Source organism: Loxodonta africana, chromosome 8, assembly GCF_030014295.1.
Source record: "Loxodonta africana isolate mLoxAfr1 chromosome 8, mLoxAfr1.hap2, whole genome shotgun sequence".
Taxonomy (NCBI): Eukaryota; Metazoa; Chordata; class Mammalia; order Proboscidea; family Elephantidae; genus Loxodonta; species Loxodonta africana.
This window is the reverse complement of record NC_087349.1, coordinates 9,029,195-9,051,580: the sequence shown is the minus strand read 5'-3', so window position 1 is coordinate 9,051,580 and position 22,386 is coordinate 9,029,195. Positions and strand designations below refer to the sequence as shown.

At 47.8% G+C, this 22,386-nt stretch overlaps 1 protein-coding gene across 1 annotated transcript in view; it reads left to right on the top strand.

The window, feature by feature from the left end:
• The window catches only part of TMEM178B (transmembrane protein 178B), a 386,507-nt gene that overhangs the window by 137,653 nt on the left and 226,468 nt on the right, over positions 1–22,386 (top strand). Inside the window, exon 2 of the mRNA XM_010599766.3 lies at positions 3,866–3,979. Within this exon, the coding sequence (XP_010598068.2) occupies positions 3,866–3,979 (114 nt within the window). The remainder of the gene's footprint in view (positions 1–3,865; positions 3,980–22,386) is intronic.

Genomic DNA, 22,386 nt, shown 5'->3' with positions numbered 1-22,386 from the left:
CTGGTAGGTGATCTTTTCAAGATGTTGAGCATTTAGGGCAGGAGAAGGACCGGTGGAGATGTGGGGAGGGGTTGTGGTGGGGGAGGTCTGGCAGGTAGGGGAATGAGGAGGAGGTGTGGTGGGGGAGGTCTGGCAGGTAGGGGAATGAGGAGGAGGTGTGGTGGGAGGAGGTCTGGCAGGTAGGAGAGTGAGGAGGAGGTGTGGTGGGAGAGGGGTCAGTATGTTTGTTAGCTCAGGGGACGGGGGCGGAGGAGAATGGAGCACAGTGCTTTCCCAGAAGTTTGCCCCTTCCTTTGGACGGTATCTGTCCTATCAGAAGAGTGTCCACCAATAACTGGCAATTGGGCAGTTTTCCTGAGGTGGTTTACAATCCGGCATCAGTTTCAGGAGGCACTGTCTAAATCATCATGATCCACCAATTGTGGGCTCCCTAGTGACAGGGAGCCCGGGGTTACACAATTCAGTCAGGGGCCACCAGTTATAAATGGAAAACCAGTGGGGTGCAAAAGGGATTACCATCAAAATCCATTTAGGTGCAAAATCAGATTTAAAAACCACTCACCTTATCTACGCTCACTCCTCCATGCCAAGAAATTTGGAAGGTGGCTGGCTACCTGGCCAACAGACTGGAAGAGACCCATATTCGTGCCCATTCCGAAGAAAGGCAATCCAATGGAATGCAGAAATTATCCAACAATATCATTAATATTGCAGGCAAGTGAAGTTATGCTGAAGATAATGTACGGCTGCAGCAGCACATCAATAGGAAACTGCCAGGGATTCAGGCCAGATTCAGAAGAGGATGTGGAACCAGGGATGTCATAGCTGACGCCAGATGAATCCTGGCTGAAAGCAGAGAACACCAGAAAGATGCTTACGTGTGTTTTATTGACTATGCAAAGGCATTTGACTGTGGGGATCATAACAAATTATGGATAACATTGCGATGAATAGGAGTTCTAAAACACTTAATTGTGCTCGTGAGGAACCTGTAATAGACTCAGAGGCAGTCATTCTAACAGAATGAGGGGATGCTGCAAGGTTTAAAATCAGGAAGGGTGTGTGTCAGGGTTGTATCCTTTCACCATACTTATTCAATCTGCATGCTGAGCAAATAATCTGAGAAGCTGGACTATATGAAGAACAATGCTGTATTAGAGTTGGAGGAAGACTCATTAACAACCTGCCTTATGCAGATGATACAACCTTGCTTGCTGAAAGTGAAGAGGGCTTGAAGCACTTACTGATGAAGATCAAAGACTGCATCCTTCGGTATGAACTATACCTCAACATAAAGAAAACAAAAATCCTTACACCTGGACCAATAAGCAACATCATGATAAATGGAGGAAAGGTTGAAGTTGTCAAGGATTTCATTTTATTTGGATCCACAATCAACACCCATGGAAGTAGCAGTCAGGAAATCAAACAATGTATTGCATTGGGCAAATCTGCTGCAAAAGACCTCTTTAAAGTGTTAAAAAGCAAAGATGTCACCTCGAAGACTAAGGTATGCCTGACCAAAGCCGTGGTGTTTTCAGTTGCCTCATTTATGTGGCAAAGCTGGACAATGAGTAAGGAAGACTGAAGAAAAATTGATGCATTTGAATTATAGTGGCCAAGAATATTGAATATATCATGGACTACCAGAAGAACGAACAAATCTGTCTTGAAAGAGGTACAACCAGAATGCTCCCTAGAAGAAAGATTGGAGAGAGTTTGTCTCATGTACTTTGAACACGTTATCAGGAGGGACCAGTCCCTGGCGGACATCATGCTTGGTAAAGTAGGGGTTCAGGGAAAAAGAGGAAAACCCTCAACAAGATGGATTGACACAGTGGCTGCAGCAATGTGTTCAAACATAGCAACGATTGTGAGGATGGCACAGGACTGGGCAGTGTTTCACTCCTCCAAAAAACAACACCAACTTTAAAAATTGCTCCTTTTCCGATTCTCCATGATGCCCTGCCATTGAGTTTTAAAATCTGACAGCTAAGATAGAAATGCCTGCATGAGACCAGAAATGACCGGGGGAGAACTTCTAATCCTGCGTTCCTGTAGGAGTTTGTAAACATGGTGTGTTTATGGGTGACTATATTGACAATTTCTTTATATTCTTGAAGGCAGCGGTTCTCAAATGTAAGTGTGCGTCAGAATCACCTGGTGGGCTTATTAAAACTCAGATTGCTGGGCCCCACCTCCACATTTCTGATTCAGTAGGTTGGGGGTGGAGCCTAAGAAGTTGCGTTTCTAGCACGTTCCCACGGGATGCTATGCTGGTTCGGGACTACACTTATGAAACCCTGGTGGCATAGTGGTTAAGAGCTATGGCTGCTAACCAAAAGCTCGGCGGTTCGAATCCACTAGGCACTCCTTGGAAACTCTATGGGGCAGTTCTACCCTGTCCTATAGGGTCATTAGGTGTCAGAATTGACTCGACGGCAACAGGTTTGGTTTTTTTTTTTTTTCGTTGCTCTGATACAGGAGCATTTTGATTGTCTGACCAGCAAAGCCGAGTCTAAACTCGTGAAACTTGTCATTCATTGACTGTTTCAATAGTTTCATCATTGCCACAGAAGTCTTAGAAATACAAGCAGAGAAACGTATGTGGCCTGATAACAGGGAATCAGTAGAGGCCCTATTGGATAGTGGCCTCGATTTCCCCCAAGAAACCTTGGAAGAGATTGGTTCAAAGAGATGAGGGATTATTTGAGTATTTTGTATTCGGAGGTCAGGTTGGGGTGGGAATGAGGATGATGTTGTTGAGTGCCGTTGAGTCAATTTTTTGATTCACAGTGACCCCGTGTGACAGAGTAGAATTGCCCCATGGGATTTTCTAGGCTGTAAGATTAAGAAAAAAACAAAAGGGTGGATGGCCTGGTTTTTCTCCCACGGAGCCCCTGGATGGGTTCAAACTACCGACCTTTTAGTTAGCAGCCAAGTGCTTAACCGTTGCACCACCAGGGCTCCTTGGGAATGAGGGTAGGACAGAGAAAAGGGAGAAGTCCCCTCTCCCCCATTCCAGAAGACAGCATGGCTAAAGGCACAATGCCAGGATTGCAGCTGGAGCTGGCTCTCTGTGTCCATGGGTGCAAAGTAGACGCCTTTCAATGCCAAACTTCCTTTCTTGATTGAAACTTGACTTTCTTAAGATGGTGGAGCAAACATGGCCCTACTTTCCTAGCAAGCTCCTGTCATCGTCAACTTTGGAATGATCCCAGGAGTGTATCTGTCTGTCGAAACCGATGCTCTTTGGTTTTTGTTCTGCTCTCTTGCTCTTTTTTGAGACTAAGTTACTGCCTTGAATGAACTGTGTAGATGTCCCAGACCCAAGGTGAAACAAGTCCCTTCTCCTGGGGCAGAAACATGGATCCGGGACTCTCCGGCCCTGGGTGCTGCCTTATTGCCATTTGTTAGTATTCTGGGGCTACCATGACAAAGCATCGTAAAGTGAGTGGCTTAACACATGAGGAATTTATTGTCTCATAGCTGTGGAGGCTGGGAGTCTGAATTCAGGAAGTCAGCAGAGCCATGCTCTCTCTGAAGGCTCTAGGGGAGGATCCTTCCTTGTCTCGTCCAGTTTCTGGTGGCCCAGGCTTTCCTTGGCTTGTAGATGCATCTTCACATGGCCATCTTCCCTCTGTGTCTCTCTGGGTCTCTTCTCCTCTTTTATAAGGACACCACTCAGATGTAATTAGGGCTCACCCCACTCCATTATGACTTCATGTTAACAGATAACACCCTCAAAGATTCCGTTTCCAATCAAGGCCATCTTTATAGGTACTAGGGGTTAAGACTTTAAGATACCTTTTCTGAGGGACACAGTTCAACTCATAACTATTTGGTTTCTTGTCTCTCTTTGCAGGAGAGATTGAGCGGTGTACATACATCAAGTACCACTACTCCTCAGCCACCATCCCCAGGAACCTCACCTTCAACATCACGAAGACCATCCGCCAGGATGAGTGGCACGCCCTGCGTAAGTACAGCGTGTCCCCTGCGCCGGCAGTGACCGTGCTGCGGCTTCGGCCTTTGTGGGGATGGAGGTGCCCATTGACACTAGGTCTGGACCGAGGCGGGGCGCCGCCTCTTGAGATCTGGGGACAGTCTTAGAACAGAGTGGCATTTCCCTCAAGGGCCAGTGTCTGTGGGTCAGAATTGCCTTCGTTGTCTTTGATTGTGTCAAAGATTTGAGGAGTTTGCTTCTTACAAAAAAAATACCTAGCAGGTAGACCATGATTTCATTTCACTAGTCTGGGAGGCAGGTAAGGTTTCACCTGCCTGTCTGAGCCAGCTCTTGGGATTTGACTCCAGCATGTCTCCAAGTAGCTTGGAATAGTGTTGTGGCAACCTGTGAGTCCCTGGTGATGTCATTTGTATGGGGTGAGACCAGCTGGAGGCTGCAGGCTGTGTCATGGGGAATTTGCATCTGGCTGGATGGCTAAGGGGTAGGGTCTGGTCTACATGCCCTAGGGCGATAAGTATGGTGCCTGGCTCACCTGTGACAGCCCAGCAAAGAGCTGTGTCTACTGGTTAGGGAATTTCTTGGCCAGGGATCCTAAGAGACTTAAATTATGACGAGAGGGTGAATAATGGGCACACGGAGTCAGCTGGCTTTTTTTACTCCTCTCTCCACGGGGATACAGCTACCCGACTGTGTCCGGAAGACACCCCCTGGGGCTGCACTTGCTTCCTCTAGCGCTTTCCGACTGTCCTGAGCCCCGTGTTGTCTCTGCTGCCTTCGGCATGACCACCAGAGTCCAGCTTTTCCTTATCATGTTGCAAGTTTAAGATTCAGTTCAGACTTACATGCCAAATAGGTTTTTAAAAAAAATGTTATTTAATAATTTCCTGATAGTCAGGATATCTTAATTGGTAAACTCTGAAGAAGGCGGCTCTTCAGGCTGAAGACGTTTTTCTTCTCCTCACTGTTGCCTAGCTATCTTTTACATACACTGGGCCTTCCCAGGATGGACGACTTTTTGGTTTGACTTTAGTCAAGCATCCACAGCATGGGGCTAGGTGTGAGCGAGACAAGCAGAATTCAACCAACGACGACAAAAAACTGTTCATTGATTTCAGAAAAAAATAACTGTGGCCAGGTCGCCTGCTGATTATTGCTACCTGACAGGGTGGGCATCACAGATAGACGGGGTGAACCTGCTCGGCCTCTCCAGGAACTTTCTCCAGTCCTTTCTTCTGAGTCATCTCTGGGTGGACTCAAACCTTCAACCCTGCAGTTAACGGCTGAGCGCATTAACCATTTCACCACTCAAAGATGCCTCTAACTTAAGCTATGGGGGTCATAATAGGATTCACAGCCTAAGAAGGAAGACATTATTGGCGCAGCAGCTGCGATTCAAATGAACTGGGTTCAACCAAATGAGTTTCTCTCTCTACCAGGCTCGTAGTGGGTAGAGAAGCCACGGGGAGCTCTTTCAAGGAGCTCAAGTATGGGGAGTAGAAGAGTGGGGGGTGGACAGATACATTCACAAAGCAAGTAATTACAAGGCAATGCGATAATTACAATATAGTATAATTGCTTCAAACAATTAAGAGAGTTTATGAGCATTTTTTCAGCAAGAGGGAGAACCATTTCAGTATAAACTGCATGGCTGCCTTTGGGGGAAGCATGGTAGAACTCTTTGTTGTTGCTGGGGGTCATCGATTCATAGTGACTGTCATGGATTGAATTGTGTCCGCTCAAAATATGTGTCAACTTGGTTAGGCTGTGATTCCCAGTATTGTGTGATTGTCCTCCATCTTGTGATTGTAATTTTATGTTAAAGAGGATTAGGGTGGGATTGTAACACCACCCTTACTCAGGTCACTTCCCTGATCCAAGGTAAAGGGAGTTTCCCTGGGGTGTGGCCTGCACCACCTTTTCTCTCTCAAGAGATAAAAAGAAAGGGAAGCAAGCAGAGAGTTAGGGACCTCATACCACCAAGAAAGCAGTGCCAGGAGCAGAGCCCATCCTTTGGACCTGGGGTCCCTGCACAGAGAAGTTCCTAGTCTGGGGGAAGATTGATGAGAAGGCTGACAGAGAGAGGAAGCCTTCCCTTGATGCTGACACCCTGAATTTGAACTTCAAGCCTATTTCACTGTGAGAAGATAAAATTCTCTTTGTTAAAGACAGCCACTTGTAATATTTCTGTTATAGCAGCACTAGATAACTAAGACAGCAACCCTGTGTGATGGAGTAGAACTGCCCTACAGGGTTTCCTAGGCTGTAATCTTTATGGGAGCAGTTCGCCAGGTCTTACCTCCTACTGAGCGGCTGGTGGGTTCAAACTGCCAACCTTCTGGCAGTGTTTAACTGCTGCACCACGAGGGCTGCTTGTACATGCCGTAGATAACTGGAATTCAGTTGGATTGCCCCATCACAGCACCATCAGCAAAGACGTGAAGGGATGTTTGTTGCATCTTGAGCCTATGTGTCTCCGGTGTCCTTGTCCCCAAATTGTGCTGCTTATGCTGTGAATTGGGGTGCTCGAAGATGTATTTGTAACTGATAAACACCCTCCCCACTATTGGCTTATGAGAAGGTTTCAGGTACAAGGTGCTGGGTGAGGTTGAGGTTGCCATTGGTGAGGGACTCATGTGCCTCTTTCTCGAAATCACCTAATGGACTATTAAGGAGATGGAATGCGTTTGCCACTCCTGACAAGGGTGACAGCTATTTTTAGCCAGAGGGCAGGTGAGCGTCTGTTGTGTCTAAAGCTGGTACCACGTGTCGTGGGGGTGCTGGCATAATGGGAAGTACAGTCAATGCGAATTTTAATTTTCTGAGATCAGATATTGACGACATGGGGGAGGGGTAGGCACGTAACCCCCTTTGGGAATAAGGTAGAAATGAGTAGAGATTTGCAAACTCCTATAGTCAAACTGAAGCCCTGATGGCACAGTGGTTAAGAGCTCAGCTGCTAACCAAAAAAGGTCAGCAATTCGAATCCACCACCCTGTCCTGTAGGGCCGCTATGAGTCAGAATCTACTCAACCGCAGCATGTTTGGCCTTTGGTTTTTTGAATGGTCAGACTAAGGAACCCTGGTGGCTCACCTTTGGATAAGCTCTCGGCTGCTAACTGAAAGTTTGGCAGTTTGAACCCACCCAGGAGTGGCTCCGTGGGAGAAAGACCTGGCGATCTGTTCCCCTAGAGATCACAGCCAAGAAAACCTTGTGGGGCAGTTCTGCTTTATCACATGGGGTTGCTATGAGTCAGAATCAGCTCAACGGCACCTAACAACAACAACAACAACAACAACAACATGGTCAAACTTAGGAAATTAGATTTAAAAAAAAAATTCAGACTCTTGATTTTTTTACTTGATTTGAGAGTCTCGGACTCCTTAATATGTGAATGGGATCAAGTAAATTCATTTTACACTCATTGGTTATGGCTTTATCATTTGGGCCTAATATCTTAATTTCTGTATTTTTTCTCAGCAGATAATTATTGCCAAAGGAAGGGAATTTGATTTCCCTTTTTTCCCTGTATCAACTTCTGGCAGATGTTTGGACCTTGGTTAAACTCGGGTTATGCATTTCTCAGGAATTCGCACTGTGGTCTCATCATCAACCACTGGGGTAGAAAACCGTATATTTTTTCAAATAGGAAAAGCATAATTTGGTGTAAACCTGTGCTATGGCTTTGAAGAGTTAGCACCACCCATGGGAGGCCTACCTGGCCACGAGCTCACTCACCTCATGGCACGGTGACGAGCAGGCGACAGAATAACGTTATCTGGGGGTCCCTGGGTAAAGAGATAACAAACAGCATGTGAGCAAAGGCCAGAGACTCCTCATTGGGGGTGTGTGTTTATGCATGTCGTGCATGCATACGAGTGTGTGTGTGTGTGTGTGTGTGAACGTGTGTTCATGCACACGAGTGTGTGCATGTGTGAGCATGTGTGTGTATGCACACGAGTGTGTACGTGTGAGCATGTGTGTGCATGCAAACAAGCTTGTACATGTAATCATGTGTTTGCATGCACATGAGTGTATGTGCACACTCGTGAGCATGTGTGTACATGCAAACAAATGTGTGTACATGTGTGAGCATGTGTGTGCATGCAAACAAGTGTGTACATGTGTGAGTGTATGTGTACATGCAAACAAGTGTGTACATGTGATCGTGTGTATGCATGCACACGAGCGTACATGTGTGAGCATGTGTGCCTACACATGAGTGTATTGTGTGTGTGAGCATGTGTGTGCACATGCACACAGTGTGTGTGCATTGTCTTTGTGTGCAAGGTTCTGATGCTGAGCTGTGTTGGTGAGCCGTGACTCGGGTGGAGATTGGGGTGGGGTGTCCCATGTGTGGGTCTCCTTCCTGCCCCTGCAGAGCTCCCTGGTTCTGAAAAGCAGAACTCACTCTGAGTTGGGCTTCTGCCCTGGGTCCCCCAGGCCTGGCCCACCAGTGCTGCCACCTGCGTTCCTGCCCACAGTTGGTCTCCAGGGTGGGCGAAGTCGCCATCTACACACTCTGGGCACCCTGCTCCTGACCCAGGTTTGATGCCACCTCCACGGCTGGGCAGGCTGGGCAGGCATCACTGGGCAGGTGGCCCTCTTGGACAGGTGTCTGGCTTGGATGTTTTGGACATGGCAGGATCACGGAGACAGTGACCAAGGCAGCTGGCGGCCTGGCAGGGACATTCTACTGGGTGCCGACTCTCTCTGCTTGAAGATGTCCCAAAGGCTTTCCTACTCTTAGTTGAGTCTGAGGTTTAGTCCTCACATAGCCCCAGGGCCCCGAGGCTGTCTCAGGGACTTGGCCCTCTCTCTCTCTCACTGCACTCCCCAGTGCCCTGGCTGGCCCAGTCAGCACAGCTGGGGGCCTGGACACTGGCCTGGTGGTGGGAGGGGCACAGGCTAGGAGGGGAGCCTGGGCAGCCTCTGTAGCCACCGGGCAGAGAAGAGGCCGGGAGAGCGGGGCTCTGGGAAGAGGTTGTCACCAGAGCAGATGCTTCTTTGGGATGGAGCCGGGGAGAGGGGTGGTTAGAGCCAGTCTTCAAGACCCCGTTTATCTGAATGTGCCCGGATGCCCTGTGGCTGCACTGTCCTGTGTGCTGGGACCCTCAGCTCCTGGTCTGTGCCTCCCCTGCCTGCTGGGAGCTCTGAGAGTCTTAGCTACTGACTGGGAAGAGAATCCCCTAGCAGACTTAGCCTGCTTTTCAGCACCTGGGGCAGCCCCCCACCCCCACCGAGGGCCAAGAAGTGGCCAGTCCCAAACCATCATCACCACCACCACCGTGCCCTCGCTCTACATTGCTGGCCACGCCTCTGTGACACCGCGGTTTGGCTGTTTTCCTTTTTTCTCCTCCACAATGAATGCAAGCTGACTTAAGCATTGAGGTGGGGATCCGTGAGGGTGCGTGCCAGCAGCTCCAGCCTGCGTTCTGTGTTCAATGAACTTAAGCAACAAGCAGTGCGGGCCGTTGCCTGGTTGGCACCTGGAACTATTTCATCCAATTTGGAAAGCAGAATACCCTTTAATATGCCCTCCAGCACCTAGCATGGTTTCTCTGAGAACAGGCACTCCATGAATACTGAACGCCTAAGTGACGCAGTGGGGCTGTGCCCAGGTCCCTTCGTGGTGTCCGCGTCGGCATGTGCAGCCAGAAGAAAACAACTTCTAATCTGCAGGCACTGAGAGAATGCCTTCCGGCCAGACTCCCAACTCCTTCCCAGCACAAAATTCAGATCATGCAGCTCCCAGCGAGGAAACGGGGCCAAAGGCAGGCTGGCCCCAGCTCTGCAAGAAATCTGGAATGTCGTTAGGGAGCTAGAATAAGAAATAGAGAGCAGTAGCTGAGAGAGAGGAAGCCTGGTGGCGTGGTGGTTTAACACTCAGCTACTGACCGAAAGGTCGGTGGTTCGAATCCACCAGCCGCTTCGAGGGTGAACTATGTGGTCATCTGCTTCCGTAAAGGTCACAGCCTTGGAAACCCTATGGGGCAGTTCTAGTCTGTCCTATAGGGCTGCTGTGAGTCGGGATCGACTCGACAACAAGGAGTTTGGTTTTGGATTTGAGCTAAGAAAGAAGCTCTGTTGTAAGAATGGGGTATGTGGGACGGGGCACTCTGCCTGGAACAAGACAGGAGATCATCTCACTCAGTGCTGCATCTGAAACTGAGGTCTGGGTTCACCCTGGGTTTAGGGTGGGGCTACTTCTGAAGAATGGGGGAGGGGCGGGGTGAGGTGGCCAGAAATCAGGATGGTTTCACAGAGACAGCAGTCTAGCTCTGCGGTGTGTGGTCAAGGTCCCTCCCCTCAGGGCCCAGAACAGTGTGGCCAAGGACAGGCAGCATCAGTGTTTCCTGGGGGCTTGCCAGGAATGCATATTCTTGGCCCCTCCCCCCAGACCTAATAATTAAACCAGAAAGTTTGGGGTGGGTCCCAGGAACTTGTGTGATTCTCGGCACACTCAAGTTCAAAATCTCTTGATCTGCAGGAGCCCTGGTGGTGCAGTGGTTAAGAGCTTGGCTGCTAACCAAAAGGTCAGCAGTTCGAATCCACCAGCCACTCCTTGGAAACCCTATGGGGCAGTTCTACTGTGTCCTATAGGGTCGCCATGAGTTGGAATCGATTCGACGGCAACAGGTCCGGTCTTAGTGACGAGTTCCCAGGCTGGGCAAGTGTCTGGGGTGCATGCTAAGGGCCCCTTCAGATGATTCTGGGAGCTGTTGCTGCCCTACCCAGGCTTTGGGGCTGATGCTGTCTGCCTTTTACGCTCTCCTTTGCCTTTCTTTGACGTTTGACTCTGTTCGAGCTTGGTGGTCATAGTGGACTCAGCGCCTGCATGGTTATGGGCCACGCTAAGTTAGCTGCAGTAGTTCTCCGTGGAACTCAGTCTTGCCCGTTGGAGTTCTGTGAGGGGGATGGAGCCACACGCTGGCCAGAAATACAGTGCTGCTTGTCTTGCTTCACTCTCCATGCATATTTATCGCAGGAACCATCCATGGAAGCTTGGTGTAGAATACAACTCAAATGTTCTTACCTCTTTTATGATCCAACATTCGCACCAGGGCCACCTAACAGAACTTCCGTGATGGAGCTGTTCTGTAAATCTACCCTGCCCAGTATGGTAGCCGCAAGCTGTGTGTGGCGATTGAGTACTTGGCATGTGACTAGTGCAACTAAGGAAGTGAGCTTCTAATATTACTTAATGTTAAATAGTTTAAATAGCCTCATGTGGCTCTTGGCCACCATGTTGGACAGAGCCGTTCCAAACAAACCTTCATATTTCTTACAGACTCTCTCTAAATGATAAACTCTTGATTACAAACACTTATACATTAAACGCCAAACCCTGTAGGTTATTTGTATGCCCGGCCATTCTCAGGGGTTGGGAACGTGCATGTTTCCTCGATCACTTGCGTCCTTCCTTGCCACTCTGCCCTGGGGCTCTCAGCAGCCCTGTCCAGAGCTACCTGTGGAGTCACTAGGCTTCTCAGCTGACTGGGGCCGTGCAGGTGAGGAGAGACAGCAGAGAAGGGTCCCATCATGTACCTGTACCTGCTCTGGGCCAGGCTGGCACGGGTGGGCTCTTGGGGATGCAGACTCAGGTGAATTTAATAGGAGGCTGTTTGCTGAGGAGCACCCTGAGGGCCCACACCTATGGGAGGGGAGGGCAGAGCAGGCTCGGCAGAAGGAGAGGCCAGACTGTGATACAGGCCAGTGACAGCCCACTGACCCCCCACCCCAGAGTGCTCTGGTCCCAGAGTGACCTTTCAGAGTCAGGCCAAGATGACCAGGTCTTCACACCCATACAGGAAGGGGCATGACTATGGGCAGGTGGCCCTCTGCACCTGAGCCGTCCCTGGAAGGGCGACCATCCCTGGAGGGGAGACTGTCCCCAGAGGAGTGACTGTCCCTGGAGGTGTGACCATCTCTGGAGGTGTGACCATCCCTGGAGGGGTGACCATACCTAGAGGGGTGACCATTCCTGGAGGGGCTGACCATCCCTGGAGGGCTGACTGTCCCTGTAGGGGCTGACCGTCCCTGGAAGGGCGACCGTCCCCAGAGGGGAGACTGTCCTCAGAGGAGTGACTGTCCCTGGGGGGCTGACCATCCCTGGAGGGGTGACTGTTCTTGGAGGGGTGACTGTCCCTAGAGGGGTGACCATCCCTGGAGGACTGACCACTGAAGGCCCATGGGTCTCCAGGAACCTGAGCAGCAGGCCCTCTGTGGGGGGCCTGAGTGTTGCACCCTGGTGTCTCTCAGGAAGGCATCTGTCTGACACATTTGAGGTTGCCTATGAGGTAACAGAGGCTCAGAGAAGTCAAGTACCACAGCCACAGCCACAGAGCCAATAACAGAGAGAGGTGGAACTGGAACCCAGGCCTTCGCAGTAGCAAGATTCCTGCTCTCTCCTCACCCCAGGGAGCCCTCATACCTGGCAGGTGAGCCTCCTTACTTTCCCTTCTCCCTTACTTTCCCTTCTCCCTCCACGTTCTGTGGTGTCTCTCTTCCCTAATCTGCCCTTTTTCTTTTCATTATGCCCAAGGACTCTGACTACATCCTCCTCTCCCCAGGAGGCCAGCACCCTCCATCTCTTTATCGGAAGTAAATGAAAAGCCTGGCTTGCTCACTTGCTGGCAGCCATCAGGTTAACCCAGCCCTCCATCCACGAGTCCATGAGGGTTCAAAAGAAAGAAGACCACTTGTTCTCCACTTCCCTGCTTCTCTGTTTCATTTAATGGCTGTTGTCACAACAGGATTTTTTTCCGTTATTTCATTTTGTTGCAAATGTATAGTATTTCATCTACATTATGAGTTAAATAGGCTTTTGTGGACCAGCCTAGAAGCCCAATCACTGTTTCTAACAGATGCGACTTCTCCGGGAAGTGGGTTCTGAATCTGAAATAACCAGCTTACAAATGAGGTTGTAGATCAGAGTTCATTTAAAGCTGGACGCTCACATCTCTCTACTTTCGAGGCAGTTTTACCTCTTAACGGCCTTGGTATCCTCTGGGCTCCATCTGTCATTCCTAGACTGGACCCCCAAACCTGACACCCTAAACCCTGTGGTGAAAGCCCAGACTCCCTGGCCCTCTGCTCTCAGTCCAGAACCAGCTGCTGATACAAAATTAATTTAATTTTTTTTTAGGAAACTTCTATTGTTCGTATCCTTGGTGAGCTTCAGACAGTTGACACATGGTTAGTATCACCCTCTCTGGAGGAAGCGCCTTATACTTCAAATAACCTTCACCAGGAGAACAGAAGACTTATAGAACAGACTTCTACAGTGTTAAAATTAATGGTTATTCAGAGGTTCTGTGAGAAGGATATTGAAGGGGACTTGGGGGGTTTCCTTTGTCTACAGCAGATTTCTCAGTGAATTGTTTCTCCTTTGCGCCCTTTGTGATATGACTCACCCCTTGGTGTGTCCTGGGTGACTCGTATCTGAAATCCAGGAACCTGGGACCTTCCGGCATTCCTGGGGTGTGGCCAGGTGCCGGTGTGATCAGTCGCAGGCCTACCTCTGGGTTCGCTTGGGGGAATGAGACCACCCGTGAAACAGCTCCCCGAGCCTCTTCACTTGGGTGCCTCACACCCAGTGAGAGGTGTGCGGCCAGAGGGTGTGTGCTGTGCGTGAGCCTGCACAGGTGCGGAGGTGTAGTGGCTGATGACATCAGCATCCACATGGTTATGTCATCCATAAGAGATGTGTGGCCGAAGGGTGTGTGCTGTGTGTGCGCCTGCACAGGTGTGGAGGTGTAGTGGCTGATGACATCAGCACTCACATTCCCTGTGTCATCCCGTGAGAGGTGTGCGGCCGGAGGGTGTGTGCTGTGCGTGAGCCTGCATGGGTGTGGAGGTGTAGTGGCTGATGACGTCAGCGTTTGCATTCCCTGTGTCATCCCGTGAGAGGTGTGTGGTCGGAGGGTGTGTGCTGTGTGTGAGGAGCCTGCACGGGTGTGGAGGTGTAGTGGCTGATGACGTCAGCGTTTGCATTCCCTGTGTCATCCTGCTACCTCACCCCTGGCTTCTAGATCTGCCTCTGGATGTGGCACCGTTTCCAGAGAAACATCGCTGCCTCCTCCCTGCAGCTCAGGGCGTGTCCCCTTGAGGTGGGGGTGGAGAAGGAGGTGGGTTGGCACAGACAGCTGCCAACTGACACTCTTCCTTCAGAAGGTTGTCTGTGAGTGTAGGGGTTGGAAACACCATCCCTGGGGGACAGCTCTGAGCCAGCACCCTCGTTGTCACCCCCACCCCCAGATATTGTCAGTGTCTCACATCACCGCTCTAGCCTTCTCCCCATCCCATGTTGTCACTGATCCCTACCCTCAAGGGATCTTGTCATTTCCAGGAAATAAAAGCCAATCCTCTACACTGAAAAGAGCAGGACCCTCAGGTCTGTGGTTAAAGTTTGAGCTCCAGTGCATGTTTGGTTCATACCTGGCTCTGTTTCTGTGGAATTGGGGTGGGGGGCTGGATCCTCAGTGGGCAGAGCTCTGTGGATCTAGGTAGCCGGAGTTGTCTTTGGTGGTTCTTGGAATGGCCTCATGGGGCCAGTCCGTTGTTCCTTGGGGTGCATGGGGCTGAGCCCAGCAATGAGGGAGGCGTCTTCGAGAGCCCTTAGTCTGCAGACCACACAGAGCAGGGACATGAACTTGGGATGGCAGGCTGGAGCCACAAGACAAGGTAGACACCATGCTACTGGTTATGTCCCAAGGAGGAAGAGACACCTAGCCTGGGAGAGCAGCAGCCTTTGCAGTGAGCCCCCAATGTATCAGCCATGTACTCAGATAGTGTTTACTGAGTTCCTTCTGCTACCAGGAGCTGTTCTGGTCCTGGGCAGTCAAGGCGAGCCCTGCCTGCGGGCTTGCTTTCTAGTGTCATAATGTGCTCAGCTGCTAACAGAAAGGCTAATGGTTCCAGTTTACCCAGAGATGTTGCATAAGAAATGCCGGGCAACCCACTTCTGAAAAATCAGCCACTGAAAACCCTACAAAGCACAGTTCTACTCTGACACACATGGGTCTCCATGAGTCAGGATCAGCTTGATGGAAATAGTCACAACTAGTATGAGGAGCCCTGGTGGCCCAGTGGTTAAGTGCTTGGCTACTAACCGAAAGTTCAGCTCTTTGAACCAACCAGCCACTGCTGGAGAAAAGACCTGGCAATCTACTCCTATCAAGATTTTGTTGTTGTTAAGTGCTGTCAATTGGTTCCGACTCATAGTGACCCCTATGTACAACAGAAGGAAACACTGCCCAGTCCTGTGCCATCCTCACAATCGTTGCTATGTTTGAGCCCGTTGTTGCAGCCACTGTGTCAATCCATCTTGTTGACGGTCTTCCTGTTTTTTGCTGACCCTCTACTTTGCCAAGCATGATGTCCTTCTCCAGGGACTGGTCCTTCCTGGTAACATGTCCAAAGTATGTGAGACAAAGTCTCGCCATCCTCACTTTTAAGGAGCACTCTGGCTGTACTTCTTCCAAGGCAGGTTTGTCCATTCCCCTGGCGGTCCACAGTATATTCAATATTCTCTGCTAACACCATTAATCAAAGGCATCAATTCTTCTTTGGTCTTCCTTACTCATTGCCCAACTTTTGCATTTATATGAGGAGATTGACAATACCATGGCTTGGGTCAGGCACACTTTAGTCCTCAAGATGACATCTTTGCTTTTTTTTTTTTTTTTTTTAACACTTTAAAGAGGTCCTTTGCAGCAGATTTGCCTAATGCAATACGTCGTTTGATTTCTTGACTGCCGCTTCCATGGGTGTTGATTGTGGATCCAAGTAAAATGAAATCCTTGACAACTTCAATCTTTATTCTGTTTATCATAATGTTGCTTATTGGCCCAGATGAGAGGATTTTTGTTTTCTTTATGTGGAGGTATAATCCATACTGAAGGTTGTAATCTTTGATCTTCATCAGTAAGTGCTTCAAATCCTCCTTGCTTTCAGCAAGCAAGGTTGTGTCATCTGCATAGTGCAGGTTGTTAGTGAGTCTTCCTCCAATCCTGATGCCCCATTCTTCTTTATGTAGTCCATCTCGGATTATTTGCTCAGCATACAGATGGAATAAGTATGGTGAAAGAATACAACCCTGATGCATACCTTTCCTGACTTTAAACCATACATGTACAGGTTCCTCATGAGCACAATTAAGCATTCTTTGCGATGTCATCTATAATTTGTTATAACCCACACAATCAAATGCCTTTTCAGAGTCTATAGAACACAAGTGAACATTCTTCTGGTATTTTCTGCTTTCAGCCAGGATCCATCTGACATCACAATGATATCCCTTGTTCCACGCCCTCTTCTGAATTGGGCTTGAATTTCTGACAGTTTCCCGTACTGCTGCAACTGCTTTTGAATGATCTTCAGCAAAATTCTACTTATGTGTGATATTAATGATATTGTTTGATTTCCTCATTCTGTTGGATCACCTTCCTTGGGAATATACACGAATAAGGATCTCTTCTAGTTGATTGGCTTGGTAAATTTCCAAATTTCTTGGCATAGAAGAATGAGTTCTTCCAACTCTGCATCCATTTGTTGAAACATCTCAGTTGGTATTTGCTCAATTCCTGGAGCCTTGTTTTCCACCAGTGCTTTTGGTGCAGCTTGGACTTCTCCCTTCAGTGCCATCGGGTCTTAATCGTATGCTGCCTCCTGAAATGGTTGAACATCAACCAATGCTTTTTGGTACAGTGACTGTGTATTCCTTTCATACTTCCTGTGCTATTCTATATTGCTGATCTTTTGGTTAGCAGCTGAGCTCTTAACCACTGCACCACCAGGGCTCCATTTCTTCAGTATTGCAACTTGAGGTTCGAGTTTTTTTCTTCAGTTCTTTCAGCTTGAGAAATGCCAAGGGTGTTCCTCCCTTTTGGTTTTCTAACCTAGGTCTTTGCACATTTCCATTACAAAACTGCTTTGTCTTCTCGAGCCACCCTTTGAAATCTTCTCTTCATCTCTTTTACTTCATCATTTCTTCCATTCTCTTTAGCTGCTCTATGTTCAAGAGCAATTTTCAGAATCTCTTTTGACATCCATTTTGGTCTTTTCTTTCTTTCCTGTCTTTTTAATGATGTTTTGCTTTCTTCATGTATGATGTCCTTGATGTCATCCCACAACTTGTCTGGTCTTAGGTCATCAGTGTTCAACACATCAAATCTATTCTTGAGATGGTCTCTAAATTCATGCGGGATATACTCAAGGTCATACTTTGGCTCTCATGGACTTGTTCTAATTTTCTTTAGCCTCAACTTAAACTTGCATATGAACAATTGATGGTATGTTCCACGGTCGGTTCCTGGCCTTGTTCTAACTGATGATATTGAGCTTTTTCATCATCTCTTTCCACAGATATAGTTGAGTTGATTCCTGTGTGTTCCATCTGGTGAGGTCCACGTATATAGTTGCAGTTTATGTTGTTGAAAAAAAGTTATTTGCAATGAATAGGTCGTTGATCTTGCAGAATTCTCTCATGCAATCTCCACCATTGTTTCTTTCACCAAGATCATATTTTCCAACTACCAACCCTTTGTTTGCAGCTTTAGAATTCCACTCACCAGTAATTATCAGTGCGTCTTAATTGCATGTTTGATCAATTTCAGACTGCAGAAGTTGGTAAACATCTTCAATTTCCTCATGTTTGGGATTAGTGGTTGGTTCATAAATTTGAATAATAGTCATATTAACTGGTGTTCCTTTTAGGTATATGGATATTATCCTATCACTGACAGCGTTGCACCTCAGGATAGATCTTGAAATGTTCTTTTTGATAATGAACAGGATGCCTCCCTCCCAAAAAAGTAAAAAACCCATTGCTGTCGAGTCAATTCCGACTCATAGTGACCCTATAGTAACTCTATAGGACAGAGCAGAACTGCCCCATAGGGTTTCCAAGGAGTCCCTGGTGGATTCGAACTGGCGACCTTTTGGTTAGCAGCCATAGCTCTTAACCACTATGCCACCAGGGTTTCCTTCCTCTTCAATTTGGCATTCCTGGCATAGTAGAACACATTCACAACGGCCAACACTAGTCCACTTCAGCTCACTAATGCCTAGAATATCTACCTTCAAGTGTTCCATCTCATTTTTGGCAACTTCAGTTTTCCTAGATTCATACCTCGTATGTTCCGTGTTCTGATTATTAATGGATTTGCAGCTGCTGCTTCTCATTTTGAGTCATGCCACATCATCAAATGAAAGTCCCCAAAACTTTACTCCATCCCAGTCATTAAAGTCGATTGAGTCTCCTTTGAGGAGGCAGCCCTTCCCCAGTCATACTTTGAGTGCCTTCCAACCTGGGGGACTCATCTTCTGGCACAATACAGACAGTGAACTACCGCTGTCCACAGGTTTTCACAGGCCAGTGTTTTAGAAGTAGATCGTCAGGTCCTTCTTCCTAATCTGGAAGTTCTGCTGAAACCCTTGCCCCATGAGTTACCCTGATAATGTTTGAAATGAGGGTGGCATAGCTTTCAGCATTGCAGCAACCCACTAGCCAGCACAGTATGACAAACTGAGAAATGAGTGATGACCCGTAAAGATTACAGCCTAGGAAACACTGTGGGACAGTTCTGCTCCGTCCCGTGGGGTTGCTGTGAGTTGGAATCTACTCAAAGCACACAACGACAACAATTCAAATCCCGAAGTCTCAAAATTTTCCTTGAGAATAGAAATGTCAACTGAAACGTAACTCGAAATCTCACTATTCAGGAGCTCAGAGTTAAGAAGATAGATTTTCCTCTGTCTTCTAATTTTTAAACTGGATCCTCGCCTAGGGAATCGTGAAGGGGGGGAATAGCCAATGCTCGACTATCACTAACTCTCGGGAGAGGGATTCCTCAGCCTTCCCCGGCTGCGGCTGTGAATAATTCAGTATGGTCCAGGGCGCCTCTTCCTGTTTTGGGATTGAGCTTATTAAAATTTCACGGCCAAAGCCCAGCAGTGAGGAAATGTTGGCGCCCTCCACGTCAGTGGTCAAAATGTCTCCAGCACCGTCTCACCGTGGCCTCGGCCCGTGCTCTGGGGACCCTGAGGTTCCATCAGCTGAGAGTGACCATGGGGGACGGAGAAGGTGAGGGAGGAAGACTCTGTGGTTTTCCTCCACTCCCCTGACCCCATCCCGGCAGGGCCTGGAAATGGAATCCCATCTGCAGGCTGACTATTGATCGATCAGTTAGCCATGGTTGTCCGCCTGGTTATTAAGTATTTATAGTCGATGTGCTCAAGTGCTGCAGGGCGGGCTACCCTTTCTAGAAGCCTGGCAAGGTGATCTCATTCATCTCCTGCGGTGGGTGGGCTCTCCAGAGAAAGACTCAAATAGAAGAGTCAATTGATGACAGTCAATCCTATGGATTTTTTTTGGGAAAAAACTGATTATAGTATGATGGTGTTTTTGAAAAAAATTTTCATGGGTCCATGTGTAAAGTATCTAGGACTAGCCAGGGTTCAACTCGGAGGCAGAGATGTTTGAAATCCTAGAGAGGATGCAGGCAGTTTATTTAAGACTTGTCAGGGAGATTGAAACCTAACCTTCAATCGTGTTAATCTTGAAAGGAGGGAGGAAGTCTGAGGGGCAACACTGTCACCGAGGGCTGCTCTGGACAGCGAGCTTTTGCCCATCTGCAGACCTGAAGTCTCTGATGGCAATCCATGCCCATCTACTTAACCCAACCCCAGTCCCATGGAGTCGGGGAGAGACATCCTTTGTCTTCCTTATTACCCAGTAAACCAGGTGCCGTCAACTCACTCCCAACTCGTGGCAACTCCGTGGGTGTCGGAGTAGAACTGTGCTCTGTAGGCTTTTCTATTTGGCTGCTTTTTCAGAAGCAGATTGCCAGACCTTTCTTCGGAGGCACCTCTGGGTGAACTTGAACCACCAACCTTTCAGTTAGCAGCCAACTGCTAAACATTTTCTATCACCCAGGGACTCTTCCTTCCTATTTTATCTCTCTTTTTTTTTCTCCTAGCTTATTTATTTTCTCCTCATAATCAAAATAGGACACGATTATTATAGAAAAATTCAACATGAAAGTATAAAAGAGCTGGAAAAAAAAAATCACCTAAAATTCCACCACCAAAAAATACCTTCTTCCTATTGAGGCCTAGAGTGTTGGAGTTTTCCTGTGCATTTCTTTATAGGTTTAAACCATACCTCGTATATGTTTGTACCCTGATTTTGTTTATAATTATATCATAAGCATTTCCCCTTGTCATCAAAACTTTCCATAAACATGATTTTAATGGCTCCATAATATTCTACTGTGTGGATATATGTAATTTCCTTTAAAGTTAAATGTTTACGTTACACTACTTTTAGGCTATTACTGTAATGTTTTCATGGTAGTCATCGTGCAGAAACCTTTGGCCATGTTTCTGATCATTTGTTTGGGGTTAATTCCTACAATAGGAATTATGGCTCAAAGGATATGAACTTTTTTTTTTTAAACATAAATTGCCGAATTGCTTCCCAGAAAAGTTGAGCCAGTTTGTAACTCTACTGACAACACATGAGAAGACTCACTTAGACTCTATTTCACCTACATTGAAAAGCCACTTTTTCCCCAAATATGTGCCAATTTGATTGACGAAGAAGAATTACTCGGTTTTGAGATTTTCATTTTATGGTTACGAGAAAAGTTGTTGAATTTGAAAAAAACAGTGATTAAGCATTTGCACTTCTTTTTAAAGTCTCTCTTCATTTCCTCTGCCTTTACTTTCCCTTTTCCCTCTTGGAACATCAGTCCATCTCCAGGAAGGCCAGAGGCTCCTTCTCTGGTTTTCCTCCCCTTTCCCCCCATTTAATCCTTGGCCTCCTCTCTCAGGTTTCCCTCTCAGGGCTAAAGGGGTTGATCACTCCAGACTTGGAGGCACAAGCTCAAACCGGCGTCAGAAAATGAAGCTTAGCAGCTACTTAAATAGGTTCCGGAACATTTGGGGTTTATGGCCCTTGATGTTGATGAATGCTTTGGGAAACGCCAGGAGGAATGAGACTCGTGTGTATGTGTGTGTGTGTCCGCACCACCTGGAACAGAGCAGGCACACGCGGAAAAGGCACTCCGTGCGTGCTGGTTGAATGAATGAACAAAACCCTTTTCCAGTTTCTAGCTTCATTGCAATGATCTGGGTCTTGTAGCCCGGAGCTCCATCACCGAGCTCAAGAAAAAAATAACAGGGCTGCCAGGAAAGTTTGAAATTAATCTCCATTTTGCAATTTGTTCAAAAGTGTAATTAGATTCCTTCTCCAGGGGTGATCCATTAATGTAATCAACGGTTGCAGTTACTCAGTACATAACCTTAAAGTGTTGCTGATGCCTCATGAAATAAACACTTGCTTAGTAAAATCCATCTGCGCTCAGTACCAGGCATTTCTCACTTTCCTCTCTGTGTGAGAGATAGTATCTCTTCTGCAGCTTTCCCTCTTAGGGGCAGGAGCCAGGCCTGCGTGGGGGCCTGGTGGGGCCCTCAGACACCAGGCCAGCATGGGGGCTTCTGCTGCTTCTGGGAGCCATGAGGGCCTGGCCTCCACAGCTGGGTGACCTCTACAGTTGGCTAGCTAGCGGCTCAGATAACCGACTGACCACGTGATCTAGTCAGCGGTACTTTGTCCACACAGCTTATAGAGTAGCTCTTAAAAATAAAAAATTCATTGAGGTGAAATTCTCAGAACATAAAATTAACCACTTTAAAGTGAACAACTCGGTGGCATCTAGTACATTCACGATATTGTGCAACCACCCCCTCCATCTAGTTCCTGAACGTTTTCACCCCCCTCCAAACCAAGCTCCATATCCATTAAGCAGGGGCTCCCCATCTCCTCTCCCGAGCCCCTGGCAATCAACGGTCTACTTCCTTTCTCTGTGGATTTGCCTATTCTGGACATTTCATATGAATGGAATCATACACACTGGCCTTTTGTATCTGGCTGCTTTCACTTAAGCCTGAGGTTTTCTGAGTTCATCCATGTTGTAATATGGGTTAGTGTTTCATTCCTTTTTATGTTGTTGTTAGGTGCCGTCGAGTCGGTTCCTACTCATAGTGACCGTATGCACAGCAGAAAGAAACACTGCCTGGTCCTGCACCATCCTCACAATTGTTGCTATGCTTGAGCCCATTGTTGCAGCCACTGTGTCAACCCATCTTATTGAGGGTCTTCCTCTGTTTCGCTGACCCTCTGCTTAACCAAGCATGATGTCCTTCTTCAGGGACTGATCCCTCCTGATAACAGCCCAAAGTATGTGAGACGTAGTCTTGCCATCCACGTTCCTAAGAGGCATTCTGGTTGTACTTCTTCAAAGGCAGATTTGTTAGTTTTGTTGGCAGTCCATGGTATATCCAATATTCTTCGCCAACACCACAATTCAAAGACATCAATTCTTCTTAGGTCTTCCTTATTCGTTGTCCAGCT